The 14237-nt window shown below is 42.2% G+C and overlaps 1 protein-coding gene across 3 annotated transcripts in view; it reads right to left on the bottom strand.

Annotated features, from left to right (window-relative positions):
• HDAC9 (histone deacetylase 9) overlaps positions 1-10989 on the bottom strand; it is a 416231-nt gene extending 405242 nt beyond the window's left edge. For 2 of the 3 annotated variants that reach the window (XM_038769283.1, XM_038769296.1), the window contains exon 1: positions 10956-10988. In XM_038769283.1, the coding sequence (XP_038625211.1) occupies positions 10956-10971 (16 nt within the window). In that variant the 5' untranslated portion in view covers positions 10972-10988. Of the gene's footprint in view, positions 1-10955 lie in introns of all 3 variants that reach the window. The other variant, XM_038769288.1, reaches the window with a different exon arrangement.
• Between the last annotated feature and the right edge of the window lie 3248 nt (positions 10990-14237).

Here is a 14237-nt window from a genome sequence, read left to right as displayed (position 1 = left end):
GACTTCCCAGGTGCTTAGTCCAGTGCTCTGCACACAGTAAGCGCTCAATAAATATGATTGAATGAATGAATGAAATACCATCATCATCATCATCATCACACATCACATGGCACAAGTGATTGATGACCCAAAGAGGGCAGTGAACAGGGTGGGGAAATGTGAATTTAGTTGGGCTTTGAAAATGGGGAGAGTGGTGGGCTGCTGAATATGAAGTGGGAGGAAGTTCCAGGATCAGGGAGGGAGGTCAGCGAACCATGGCAAGTGAGACAAGATCAGGGCACAGTAAGTAATAATAATAATAATAATAATAATAATAATACTTGTTAAGCACTTACTATGTGCCAAGCACTGTTCTAAGTGCTGGGGTGCTCATCCCCCTCTCCATCCCCACCATCTTACCTCCTTCCCTTCCCCACAACACCTGTATATAAGTATATATGTTTGTACATATTTATTATTCTACTTATTCATTTTACTTGTACATATCTATTCTATTTATTTTATTTTGTTAGTATGTTTGGTTTTGTTCTCTGTCTCCCCCTTTTAGACTGTGAGCCCACTGTTGGGTAGGGACCGTCTCTATATGTTGCCAACTTGGACTTCCCAAGCGCTTAGTACAGTGCTCTGCACACAGTAAGTGCTCAGTAAATACGATTGATTGATTGATTGATTGGGGTCATTGCAGGGAATCAGGTCATCCTGTCCCGCATGGGCCAACACTGGGGTGGGTACAGCTAATTGGGTTGGACACAGTCCCTGTTCCATGTGGGGCTCACAGTCTCAATCCCCAGTTTACAGATGAGATAACTGAGGCCCAGAGAAGTGAAGTGACTTGCACAAGGTCACACAGCAGACAAGTAGTGAAGCCGTGATTAGAACCCATAATGGTCCAACTGCCAAGCCCGTGCTCTAGCCCCTACGCCGGGCTGCTTCTCCCAGTGCTCTGCACACAGTAAGCGCTCAATAAATAGATTGAATGAATGAATGAAGTAGGTTGGTCTTTGAGGAATTGGGCTGTGGGCTGGGTTGTAGTGGCTGAGGACGGAGGATAGGTAAGGACAGAGCTGACTGAGTGCCTTACTAGTTGTACTGTGCTAAAATTCAATGAAGATTTTCAGGCCGTTTTCCCCAAAATATCGAAGTTCACCTCCAACAATTTTATTCTTCGCATATTCATTCATTCAATCGTATTTATAGAACGCTTACTGTGTGCAGAGCATATGCCACGTCACTTAGTGATATTATCAGCCAATATTTACGGAATTTAGAGTTCAAGCTCCTGAAAGACAGGGATCAGGATTAGAGAAGCAGCGTGGCTCAGTGGAAAGAGCAGGGGCTGAGGAGTCAGAGGTCATGGGTTCAAATCCCAGCTCCGCCACATGTCTGATGTGTGACCTTAGGCAAGTCACTTAACTTCTCTGAGCCTCATTTCCCTCATCTGTAAAATGGGGATTAAGACTGTGAGCCCCCCGTGGGACAACCTGAACACCTTGTATCCCCCCCAGTGCTTAGAACAGTGCTTTGCACATAGTAGGTGCTTAACAAATACCATCATTATTATCAGGTGGTTTGCTTCCTTGGCACTCTAACAAGTGCTTAGTACAGAGCTTTATGCTCAGTAAGGTTTTAGGGAAATACCACTGAGGAGAGATGATGATGGTGAATATGATGATGATCAGTGCTTGGCACCAGAGAAGCAGCGTGGCTCAGTGGAAAGGGCACAGGCTTTGGAGTCAGAGGTCATGGGTTCAAATTCCGGCTCCTCCACTTAGCTGTGTGACTTTGGGCAAGTCAGGTCACTTCTCTGGGCCTCAGTTACCTCATCTGGAAAATGGGGATGAAGACTGTGAGCCCACTGAGGGACAGCCTGATCATCTTGTAACCTCCCCAGTGCTTTGCACATAGTAAGCGCTTAATAAATGCCATCATTATTATTATTATGATGATTATGAACTTCAACTAGGTACAAGGCACTCTACTAAGTGTTTGGGGAGTTATTTCTTAAAAAGGTAGAAAATGTTGACCTTATCCTTGAGAAATTTAAATGATACTCAAGATCATCTTCTAAGAGTCCTAACTCATTTCAGCGACAGTTGTCATAAATAACAGAGAAACATCTATCGCTGCTTTAGCATCTAATTACCAAAAAGTGAAGCATAACAAAAGAGTTATAAGGGCTTAGTACAGAGCTCTGCACACAGCAAGCACTCAATAAATACGATTGAATGAATAACAAATAGCCAAAATAATCACAGACATAAAATAAAACATGCAACCATAATTATTTCATAGATCGTCAGTGCTAAGTAATAAGTGGAAACTAATCAAGACATAGTCCCTTGGTAATGTTGTGTTCTTTTATAATAGACATTTCTCGGTGGCACATTTTCACACACAACGTTTTTACAGGGATGAGATATCTGACCCTACGAAGAGTTATTTCTAGAATTGTGTCTTGGGAAAAGAGACATAAAAAGTCTTTCTGCCAGCTTCTAGATCAAAGCAACAATGAAGACTCAAAACGTAGAGCAATGAAGTAGAAGAAAAAACAACAAAGATTTTCAAACCTTAATCTTTTGTTTACTCTAATGTAAATTGCTTGAGCTCCAAAAGATTCGAACAAATGGCTTTTTGATCATTCACTTAGTGAAATAGCCTGAATTAGACCTTCCACAACACAGTTCACTGTGAAATGATAAAGAAAATTGATAGAGCCTAAAGATCACCATAATCACACATTTGGTTCTCAAGAAATGAATTCTCTTTCCAGCGCTTCCACTCTCTCACTAAATAATCATAAGTAAATCATTAAAAATCCCTGAGTGTGTGTGTCTGTCTGCGATGGAGGTATTGGCTTTCACAATCCAAACTTTCCGTACAGCTCTATTGAATATATAAATGTGTTAATATGACTAAGTACCAAATACACACTGTATTATTCAAAAAAAAAAATGGGCTTGGAATTTTTTTCTTCCCTGAAGGGAAAATTAGAATCTGAAGATAAAGAAATATAATGAAAAACATGATCAGCATATCAAGCACCTCTCAGGATGAAAATGAAATGAAAAGAGAAGAACATCTGTAGGACAGTTGCTAATGACAAAAACAAGAAATTATTCAGACCAAAGTGAAAATATTTAATTAGAAATTCAACCCAAAAGATGCCATTAAGGTGCTTTGGGGAAATGTTTTGTTGTTGTTGTTTTTTTCCAACAGGATGTGATGGGACAAGCAAGACTAGAGAAGCAGCGTGGTTCAGTGGAAAGAGCCCGGACTTTGGAGTCAGAGGTCATGGGTTCAAATCCCAGCTCTGCCAATTGTCAGCTGTGTGACTTTGGGCACGGCACTTAACTTCTCTGGGCCTCACTTACCTTATCTGTAAAATGGGGATTAAGACTGTGAGCCCCCCATGGGACAACCTGATCACCTTGTAACCTCCCCAGAGCTTAGAACAGTGCTTTGCACATAGTAAGTGCTTAATAAATGCCATCATTATTATTATAGCCCCCTAAATGGGGGAAAACCCAGAAAAACTGTTCAGTTCTGTGGTTCTTTCCCAAAGGAAAGCTCATCTGCCTGGCGTGATATCAATTGTGATAGCCAATTACAAGGAAAGATTTGGGCCCACTGTTGGGTAGGGACCATCTCTATATGTTGCCAACTTGTACTTCCCAAGCGCTTAGTACAGTGCTCTGCGCACAGTAAGCGCTCAATAAATACGATTGAATGCATGAATGAATTTGGGAAGGAGACTGGAGACTAGAATAGTGGAGGAAAAACAAAACTTCAATGAAGAAGTCTCCATCTTAGAATCAGTGGGGAGTGAGGCATGTGATATTTCTTAAACATTTATTACGTGAAAAATACTAGGGTAGACATAAGATAATACAATTATATGCTGTCCCTGTTTCACAAAAGAGTTGCATGCCATTGTTTACCATAAAAGCTGAGGGAATAGAAGAGTAAGTCCTCTAGACTGTAAGCTTATTGTGAGTGGGGAATGTATCTGGTATATTATACTCTCCCAAGAGCTTAATACAGTGCTCTGCATACACTAACCACTCAATATTCATTCATACATTCAATCGTATTTATTGAGCGCTTACTGTGTGCAGGGCACTGTACTAAGCGCTTGGGAAGAACAAGTTGGCAACATATAGAGACAGTCCCTACCCAACAGTACGCTCACGGTCTAGAAGGGGGAGACAGAGAACAAAACATATTAACAAAATGAAATAATTAGAATAAATATGTACAAATAAAATAAATAGAGTAGTAGTAATGAATAGAGTTGGTAAATGTTATCTGCAGTGATACTTAGTGTGTCACACACACAAGCCATGGATGGACAACTCTACAGCTCCATTCTTCTCACTTAAATTGGATTAGTACTTAAACCTCTCTTAAAGCACATTCCTAATTTGCGTCAGCTTTACGGGAAGAACCAAGGAATTTACGAACTGCACAGCCACCCCAGAAACTTAAGTCTTGTCTGAAAATATTTAGCTTAGAGAGATATATTTTAGATATTGAGGCATCTAGAACTTTTCTGAATTATAGCAAATTTCTTGAGACAGTTGAAAAACATCGAAAAGTTCAATAGAACCAATCTGTCTTAGCACTTTCTTCAACTGCAAGGGAGTTGTGCAGTGGCCAGTGTGAAATATCAGCAATTAGATGAGTCTGGAATCAGAGTTGGAAGGGGGTCCTACAGAGGTCATGTGATCCAACTCACCTACCTAAAGGCATTTGAAAGCATAAAACCTCTGATTGACCATTCCATTTTTACAGCTGTTTAAGGATGATGACTGTATAGCCTCCCTAGTTAATCATCCTAAGAGGCAAGTTCCTTACATCTAATTAAACTCCCTCATGCTGTCTGATAAAAGGGAAACATTTTGCAATATTTGGGGCGCTACCTCCTGAACTCATCTTGCCCATCTGATAAATTTACAGTATAACATTCTTAACACTACCAAGAAACAGTTGACTGACTGACTGATCAGGGAATATTTGTGGGGTTTTTTGCTCTCAGATGAGCTACCAAAGTAAAGAGATCAGTGGATTTCAGGGACCAAGTTGATGATGATAATGGCATTTGTTAAGTGCTTACTATGTGCCAAGCACTGTTCTAAGCGCTGGGGGGGGATACAAGGTGATCAGGTTGTCCCACGTGGGGCTCAAAGTCTTAATCCCCATTTTACAGATGAGGGAACTGAGGCTCAGAGAAATTAAATGACTTGCCCAAGGTCACACAGCAGACATGTGGCGGAGCTGGGATTCGAACCCATGACCTCTGACTCCAAAGCCCGTGCTCTTTCCACTGAGCCAAGCTGCTCCCTAGCTGACCAGGTTTTCCTGAGTAAATGAGAAATAAGTTCCAGACCATGGATAGTCAGTCATTCTTATATCTACTTTAATATTCCATGGGACAACTATTGTTCCTATGCAAATCTTCACTAAAGAAATACTGGTTATCTGTGGATATGCAGGTTTTTCTGTGTAAAAATCCATGAATTTGAAAATTCAGAGAGCTCTCGATCACAGTAAGAAATGAGGCATTTACTCTTCTATCAATAGATCGTTTATACTGAGCGCTTACAGTGTGCAAGCTTGGGAAAGTATGTGGTAAGCTCGTTGTGGGCAGGGAATGTATCTGTTTATTGTTGCACTCTTCCAAGCGCTTAGCAGCGTAGCTTAGTGGAAAGAGCACGGGCTTGGGAGTCAGGTCGTGGGTTCTAATCCTGGCTCTGCCACTTGTCAGCTGTGTGACTTTGGGCAAGTCACTTCACTTCTCTGTGCCTCAGTTACCTCATCTGTAAAATGGGGATTGAGACTGTGGCCCCATGTGGGACAACCTGATTACCTTGTATCTACCCCAGTGCTTAGAATAGTGTTTGGCACATGTAAGCACTTAAAAAATACCATTATTATTATCATTATTATAGTGCTCTGCACACAGTAAGCACTCAAGAACTGTGATTGACTGACTGACTACAACATAACAGAGTTGGTATAGAGGTCCTTAATTTAATTAATGATGGCATTTATTTAGCGCTTACTAAGTGGAAAGCACTGTTCTAAGTGCTGGGGGGGATACAAGGTGATCAGGTTGTCCCATGTGGGGCTCACAGTCTTCATCCCCATTTTACAGATTCTACCCTCAGCAGCCAGCCAAGAGGATACAAGTTAACTAGCCGAGTCCTGAATGATTCCTGCATTTCCTGGGGGAACCATATCTAGGAATCAGGGGATTAATAATAATAATAATGATGGCATTTATTATGCACTTACTATGTGCAAAGCACTGTTCTAAGCGCTGGGGGGGGGGGTTCAAGGTGATCAGGTTGTCCCACGGGGAGCTCACAGTCTTAATCCCCATTTTTACAGTTGAGGTAACTGAGGTGCAGAGAAGCTAAGTTACTTGCCCAAAGTCACAGAGCCGACAATTGGCGGAGCGGGATTTGAACCCGTGACCTCTGACTCCAAAGCCGGTGCTCTTTCCACTGAGCCACGCTGTTTATTGTAGCAGCAATACCGGGCCATTCAAGCCTGAAACTCCTCCATGCCCCTACCTCATCTGCAAATATCTCAGTGCTTGAATACTCTCAAGCCGAGAGTGCATAACCTCAAGAGTTACCGGAGAAAGCACAGATTGTGGCCAAAATGCCACACATGCCACGTAGGTTTGAAAGAGAGTCTCGGCATTGACAAAAAAATTCAAAGCTCCCTAATAAAAAAAGGTCTCTGAAGACTGGTAAAGTTGCTATGCATTCAAGAATTAAAAGGATAAAATTACTACTGTGAGATGAAGTGATATTTCTGTATCACTCTTTGCTCTCGGCAGGGATAGGGAAGTCTGTCTATACTTAGACTTGGGGTTCCATTAACAGGTAGTGAAAGTAATGCATGTTAGCAATAAATATATCAAAACAGAAAGATGATGATGGAGCAAATCAAGAACTTAGTTGGCAGTCAGCATCACTAAGAACTCAGAAATTATTCAACTTTACACTAAATTACCACCGGCTGCTGCTGAAAGGAAAAGAAAGAAAATCTCAAATCTACCTCAGATTGACACACTATTTCATTAACCTTCATAACGGCCATGTGAGGCCACTAGGGAGCATAAATTATTTCCATTTTGGAGGAGAAAAGTGAAGTGTAGAAAGGTAAAACCACCTTTCCAAGATGTTAAATGTTAAATGACATGAAACCAGTAACAGAAACCAGGTATCCAAACACCAGTTCTAAATCACTAAATCTGTACTTCTTAAGTGTCATTTAAGAATTCCTGTAAACACCCTACTACTTCATCTGGGGCTCTTCTGGGTCTGGAATACAGAAAAGGGGTCATGACGTGTAAGCTCCTTGAGGGCAGAGAACAGGTTTATCATATTTGTTAATTAATTAATTAATGATGGCATTTGTTAAGCTCTAAGTGCTGGGGGGATACAAGGTGATCAGGTTGTCCCACGCGGGGCTCACAGTCTGAATCCCCATTGTACAGATGAGGGACCTGAGGCACAGAGAAGTTAAGTGACTTGCCCAAAGTCACACAGCTGACAATTGGCCGAGCCAGGATTTGAACTCATGACCTCTGACTCCAAAGCCCGTGCTCTTTCCACCGAGCCACGCTGCTTCTCATTGTATTTTTTCAGTGTACTCTCCCAAGCACTGTTACAGTGCTCTGCATACAGTAAGTGCTCAATAAATACCACTGATTGACAAAGTAGAGACAGACAACTAAAGAAAAAGAAGTCACTATGTCATAAACACGGTCACTATGATGGCTAAATCTGAGGTGTTTGTAAAATGAAAAATGCATTCTGACTAAATATGCTTTTATATCCAAAATCTGGGACAGGGAGCTTCTTCTGAGTGGGAGGCTTGACTCCTGAGTCACACACAAATGACGTGTTACAGGTGGAAGTTGTGTTGTGAGCAGTTAGCGTGATGTTTTGATTTCTACCTAGCAAATGTTTGCATTATCAGATGTGATTCCACACCTTCTGATTCTTTCAGTTGATGCCAAGGGACCAAAGAAAGAAAACTGAATAAAACACCTATGAACTGAAGAGGGAAAAGAGTTGTTAAGATGAATCTCTCTCAGGAAAAAAAAAAAATGCCTTTTAGGCCTCTAATTGGGGTTACAGGTTGCTTCTTTGAATGAACATATATTGAAAGTAGATTTCAAGCTTTAAAGTGCTTGTTCTTTCTAACACTCCTCAGAAGGTTTAACCAATTTTTAGTTTTGCAAAGTACCAGTGTGTTCATGATTTGTCTGATGACAGAACTGAGTGTTCCCTTAACAAGATTTGGGTCCTTTGTAGCCATCATCCTGAAAAGCAGTGAATAATGACCTTTAAAGCTTCTCATACTCTGGCCCCTCCTGCACCCTGACTGATTTACCGAAGGAGCATTTCCTATCATATTGTTTCTCTATTTGACCTTAACTACAGCGGTAAGCTATGGAACCCTTTGGTCTCTGGAGATGAATGTTGTAACTCTAGTTTATAATTGGTCATTTGGAAAATCAACTCAGGGCTAAAATGTGATACAAAGAGATCACATTTTTCTGTTTAACAATTGAGTTTGCTCTAACTACGTACAGATGCTTTTCTCCATCAAGAGGGCAGAGGTCAACTCCAAGGATACCTTTGATTCCAGAGTCTACGATAAACTGCTTTCCTAACAGAGCTCTTCAATGTTGCTTTTCATCTCTAGTGTAGATGGTGAAATTCTTGAGGGCAAGGATTGAGTCCATTTATTCTACTCTTGCAAGTGCTTAGTACAGTGCTCCACAAAGAGTAAGCACTCAGTAATTATGGTTGATGAGTTAATTAGTCAAATCAAGGGCTTGGTACAAATACTTGGTTAAGCGCTTAGTACAGTGTTCTGCACACAGTAAGCACTCCATAAACACGATTGAATGAATGAAATCAGCATGGTTCAGATCTAATTCATTCATTCATTCAATCATATTTATTGAGCACTTACTGTGTGCAGAGCACTGTACTAAGTGCTTGGTAAGTACAAGTTGGCAACATATAGAGACGGTCCCTACCCACCAATTCAATTCAATTGTATTTATTGAGCGCTTACTGTGTGCAGAGCACTGTACTAAGCACTTGGAAAGTACAATTTGGCAACATATGGGCTCACAGTGGGCTCACAGTCTAGAAGGGGGAGGCAGAGAACAAAACAAAACATACTAACAAAATAAAATAATTAGAATAAATATGTACAAATGAATAGAGTAATAAATACATACAAACATATATACATATATACAGGTGCTGTGGGGAAGGGAAGGAGGTACCTAACCATAATGTGAGAGTGTCATTAGTGGAAATTAAGGGTGAGCAAGAGAGAAGAGGCCTTACTTAGCTGAAGCAGGTATAAAAGCTTGGTAAGGAGCCTCAACTTCAGGTGATCGTACTTAACCATTCCACAGGGATGAGAGAATGATCACCCTCACAGCTTTTGGAGCTGGCCTCTTTCATTCAGTCAGTCAGTCGTGTTTATTGAGTGCTTACTCTTCTCAGATCACTGTACTAAGTGCTTGGGAAAGTACAGTATAATAATAAACAGACACATTCCCTGCTTACAATGAGCTTACGGTCTAGAGGGGGAGACAGACAATATAAGTAAATAAATTACAGATACGGGAATTAGTGCTGTGGGACTGGGACTCACACTGGCTCATCCCACATGTCTGACAAGAGCTGAGAGTTTCCCAACATGACTGAAAACAACCTAAAAGAAAGCTTTCTGGCCTACTGGCTCTTTGAAGCCTGTCTCCCCTACAATCCCTGTCCCCTTTAGGCCCATGCTCAGAATGAAAGTTTTGCGGGTAATAAGATAAGCAAGACATGATGTGCCGCCCTCAGACAGCTCCGTCCATACCTTAAAATGACTAAGGCACCTATGCTTTACAAAACCTTAGATCTTTTCTCAGTTCAACAGTTGCTTCACAAAGGGAACCTGGGCAAAGCCACCCAGCTTTATTCCTAGTTGTGAAATAAGCCACCGGGGCTGTCAGAAGGCCTATTGACATTATTTTCCTGTTCTGTGAGTGGCAGTACAAATCCCTTCAGTGATCTTTTCTCAGTTCAACAGTTGCTTCTCAAAGGGAACCTGGGCAAAGCCACCCAGCTTTATTCCTAGTTGTGAAATAAGCCACCGGGGCTGTCGGAAGGCATATTGACATTATTTTCCTGTTCTGTGAGTGGCAGTACAAATCCCTTCAGCTCAAAAGTTTGCACCAACAACTTGCTTGTGTTACAGCATCACAAAGTGTGGCACTGATAAATCCACACAGCTTAGGCCATGGCTAGCTGATAAATTTCCTGGGTGTCTCTCTCTGCACATCCCCCCGGAGAAATGAAACCAGCAACGAGCATTCCCCTCTCTGGAGAGTTTTACAGGGACAGTGACACCAGAATGCCAGTAACGGGGCTACCACAGACACGCACCACGATCTCCTCAGCCGGAGCTGGGCTTAGTTTAAGCTCCAGGCCTGAGGTGGTTACCCCACCCCCCACCCCCTCTCCTGCTGCTGTCAGGAAACTGATGTGGGAACTAGGAGTTTCCCAGGAAGGACTTCAACTCTGGAATTTACTTCCTTTCCAAGTCTGTCATAGCCCCAGTTTGCGAAGCTTCTAAGTACGGAGTAAAACTAATCATTTCTACACACCTATCTGAATAAGCAGGGTCTATCCAGGCTTGGGAACTATTTCAAGTTTGTTTTGTCTCTATTCCTTCTCCCCGTTATAGAAGTTCACAATCTACTTGGCTCCCACAGTTACAAGGATCTTCCAGAGAAAGACTCTCCTTTAAGTGGGAAGTGTTATCATTCTTAACATCTATTTGCCTAAATCTTCAATCCCTCTTCCCCCCACCTCCCCAAGCTCCAGTTCATTTCCATAAGTGTTCAAAAGAAGGAAACTTACCCGTCCTGCTGTGCATTCTCCCTTTGGTAAAGTGTGTTGTGGTTAGGAAAACTAGCAGGCTCCTTCTGAACTTTTCTGTATCCGTTATAATATTAAAGAGCAAGGAGGAAGGGAAGTGGTTAGTCAACTTGCTAATTTTATCAGTCCCTCCCACTGGTTAAACAGTACCTGATGCTACAGACAAAAAAAAAAAAAAATCAGTTTCCCAGCTTACTTCCCTTTCATGGTATTTTATAAATAGCATATGCTTTAAGGAAAGGAGAAGCATGATGCATAGGTATACTGATGTGCGGGTCTAGGCATTCCACAGTTAATCGCTGAGAACCTTCCTCATTTCTCAAATGCCTGTCAGACCAGTTCACATATACTCAGACAGAACCAAAAGGAGGAAGGGGGATCTCTCTCTGCTCCAGACTCTTAAGCACAGTTGGGTAAGCTGAGGGCAAGGAGTGACACTGAGTGAGGGGACTTACGGGGGGAAATTCTGAATTTCTTTTCATTTGAAATCTTTTCAGTCTGAAAACTGAGACAGCTTTTCCAGACAGCACAAATTCCACAACTCAAGTCTCTCAGAAGCAAAGGATCATCTTCTGGGGTTGTCAATTAACCCGAAAGAAAAGATAGCTAGTGCATGCCTGTTGAGGAAATAAAACCATCACTCAGAAAAAAAAAAAAAAAAGAAGAAGGTTGTTAAGGAGTTTCCTAAAATCTACTGGGTCACACCTACTCGAGTCCCCAATACAAGGATGAGTGTCTGGTATTAGGTCACATTTCCCTGACATTCCCGTCACTGTAGATGGCACTACCATCCTTGCAGTCTCACAAGTCCGCAACCTTGGTGTTATCCTCGACTCCGCTCTCTCGTTCACCTCTAACATCCAATCCATCATCAAAACCTGCCAGTCTCACCTCCAAAACATCACCAAGATCTGCCCTTTCCTCTCCATCCAAACTGCTACCTTGCTGGTTCAATCTCTCATCTCATCCCGACTGGATTACTGCATCAGCCTCCTCTCTGATCTCCCATCCTCCTGTCTCTCCCAATTCAGTCTTCAGGCTGCTTCCCGGATCATCTCTGTGCAGAAACGCTCTGGGCATGTTACTCCCCTCTTCAAAAATCTCCAGTGGCTACCGGTCAACCTACGCATCAAGGAAAAACTCCTCACTCTCGGCTTCAAGGCTGTCCATCACCTCGCCCCCTCCTACCTCACCTCCCTTCTCTCCTTCTCCAGCCCAGCCCGCACCCTCCACTCCTCCGCCGCTAATCTCCTCACCGTGCCTCATTCTCTCCTGTCCGTCGACCGCCGGCCCACGTCCTCCCCCGGCCTGGAATGCCCTCCCTCCGCACATCCGCCAAGCCAGCTCTCTTCCTCCCTTCAAAGCCCTACTGAGAGCTCACCTCCTCCAGGAGGCCTTCCCACACTGAGCCCCCTCTTTCCTCTCCTGTCCCCATCCCCCCTGCCCTACCTCCTTCCCCTCCTCACAGCACCTGTATATATGTTTGTGCAGATTTATTACTCTATTTATTTTACATATTTACTATTCTATTTATTTTGTTAATGATGTGCATTGAGCTTTAATTCTATTTGTTCTGACCACTTGACACCTATCCACATGTTTTGTTTTGTTGTCTGTCTCCCCCTTCTAGACTGTGAGCCCGTTGTTGGGTAGTGACCTTCTCTATGTGTTGCCGACTTGTACTTCCCAAGCGCTTAGTCCAGTGCTCTGCACACAGTAAGCGCTCAATAAATACGATTGAATGAATGAATGTAAGCAGAAGCACATGCAGTATTTTCAGAATACTAGCAGGTTTTCAAGTCTCTGACCTTGAAGAGACTTCAACTCAGCCTTTTTTTCTCTTTTTTATGTATTTTAAGCAAGATGGGTCATACACAGTTAATTCCAGACATTGAAAGTGCCTTTGACTGAACAGGAAGGTTTTTGGTGTTGCTGTGTATATTCTGGTGTCTATTCTAATGCTAACCCAGCAACTTTCCAGATGAATATTTTATAATAGCTTGACCATATGCTCCGGCACCAAAGAATAGAACTGAAATTGGAGACTTAGTTAAGATGCTCTCATGTATCTTTCTAGTCTCCAGAGTTGAACTGAATTAACCTGAAAAGATTTCAGTCTTGTTCCTTGGTACAATTCAAGACAGCTGAAAAGAGAAGGAAATTTCCTACAAAATTTTGTTCCTGCATCAATACACAATAGAAAATTTTTAAAAATAGGAATAGCCAATTTGTTGTAAATGAACTCAGCTCTAGAATTCCTCTTACCTATCTTCAATACTCCATTTCCTCGATGTGTATAAATCGGTGGTGTCTGGTATACTGTCAGTCATTCATATTTACTGAGCTCTTACTGTGTGCAGAGCGCTGTACTAAGTGCTTGGGAGAGGACAGTGTAGCAGTATGACAGACACATTCCCTGCCCACAGTGAGCTTGCATTGCATATACATGTGTGTGAATGTGTGTTGTGATTATGTCATTGTTGTACTGTGATATATATTAATGTCTGTGCCTCTGCAGTGGGATTTGAAACAGCCTAATATGAAAAAAGTATACTGCCCAGGAGGCTGAAATTCATCAAGAGAAAAATACTGAGTAATCATGATTACAAAAGTTTACAAAAATAAGAGACAACGAATTTAAAGGTTCGGTTAGTGTCGGGCAAATCTCACTGCTCTTAAAAAATTATTCACAGGATTGGCCTGCCCCTTAATGATACTAATGATGTCTGAGTTGTTAGACAGCTAATATTAGCGAGATCTGATATCAGTATTTCTTATAACTCAGCACAGAGGAGTTGAAAATGGTGGTTGACCTCTTGTCTAGATTCCATCTTCCTACGTGACTCCAAACTGGTCAAGGTAAACACTTGATTGACAGGTCGTAGCAGGGGATGGGAACAGCAGAAGCTGTTGGAGAAGCCGTGTGGCCTAGTGGATAGAGAGCAGGGCTGGGAGTCAGAAGTTCCTGGGATCCAACTTCTAGACTGTGAACCCACTGTTGGGTAGGGACCGTCTCTATATGTTGCCAACTTGTACTTCCCAAGCACCTAGTACAGTGCTCTGCACACAGTAAGCGCTCAATAAATACGTTTGATTGATTGATTGATTGATGAATGTATGAATTCTGGCTCAGCCACTTTTTTTTTTCCACAGTATTTGTTAAGCGCTCATTATGCGCCAGGAACTGTATTAAGTGCTGAGTAGATACAAGGTTGTCAGGTTGGACACAGCCCCTGTCCCGCATGGGGCTCCCAGTCTTAATCC

Source organism: Tachyglossus aculeatus, chromosome 2 (assembly GCF_015852505.1).
Source record: "Tachyglossus aculeatus isolate mTacAcu1 chromosome 2, mTacAcu1.pri, whole genome shotgun sequence".
Lineage (NCBI taxonomy): Eukaryota > Metazoa > Chordata > Mammalia > Monotremata > Tachyglossidae > Tachyglossus > Tachyglossus aculeatus.
Note: the sequence above shows the minus strand (reverse complement) of the source record. Positions and strands in the feature narration are given on the sequence as shown.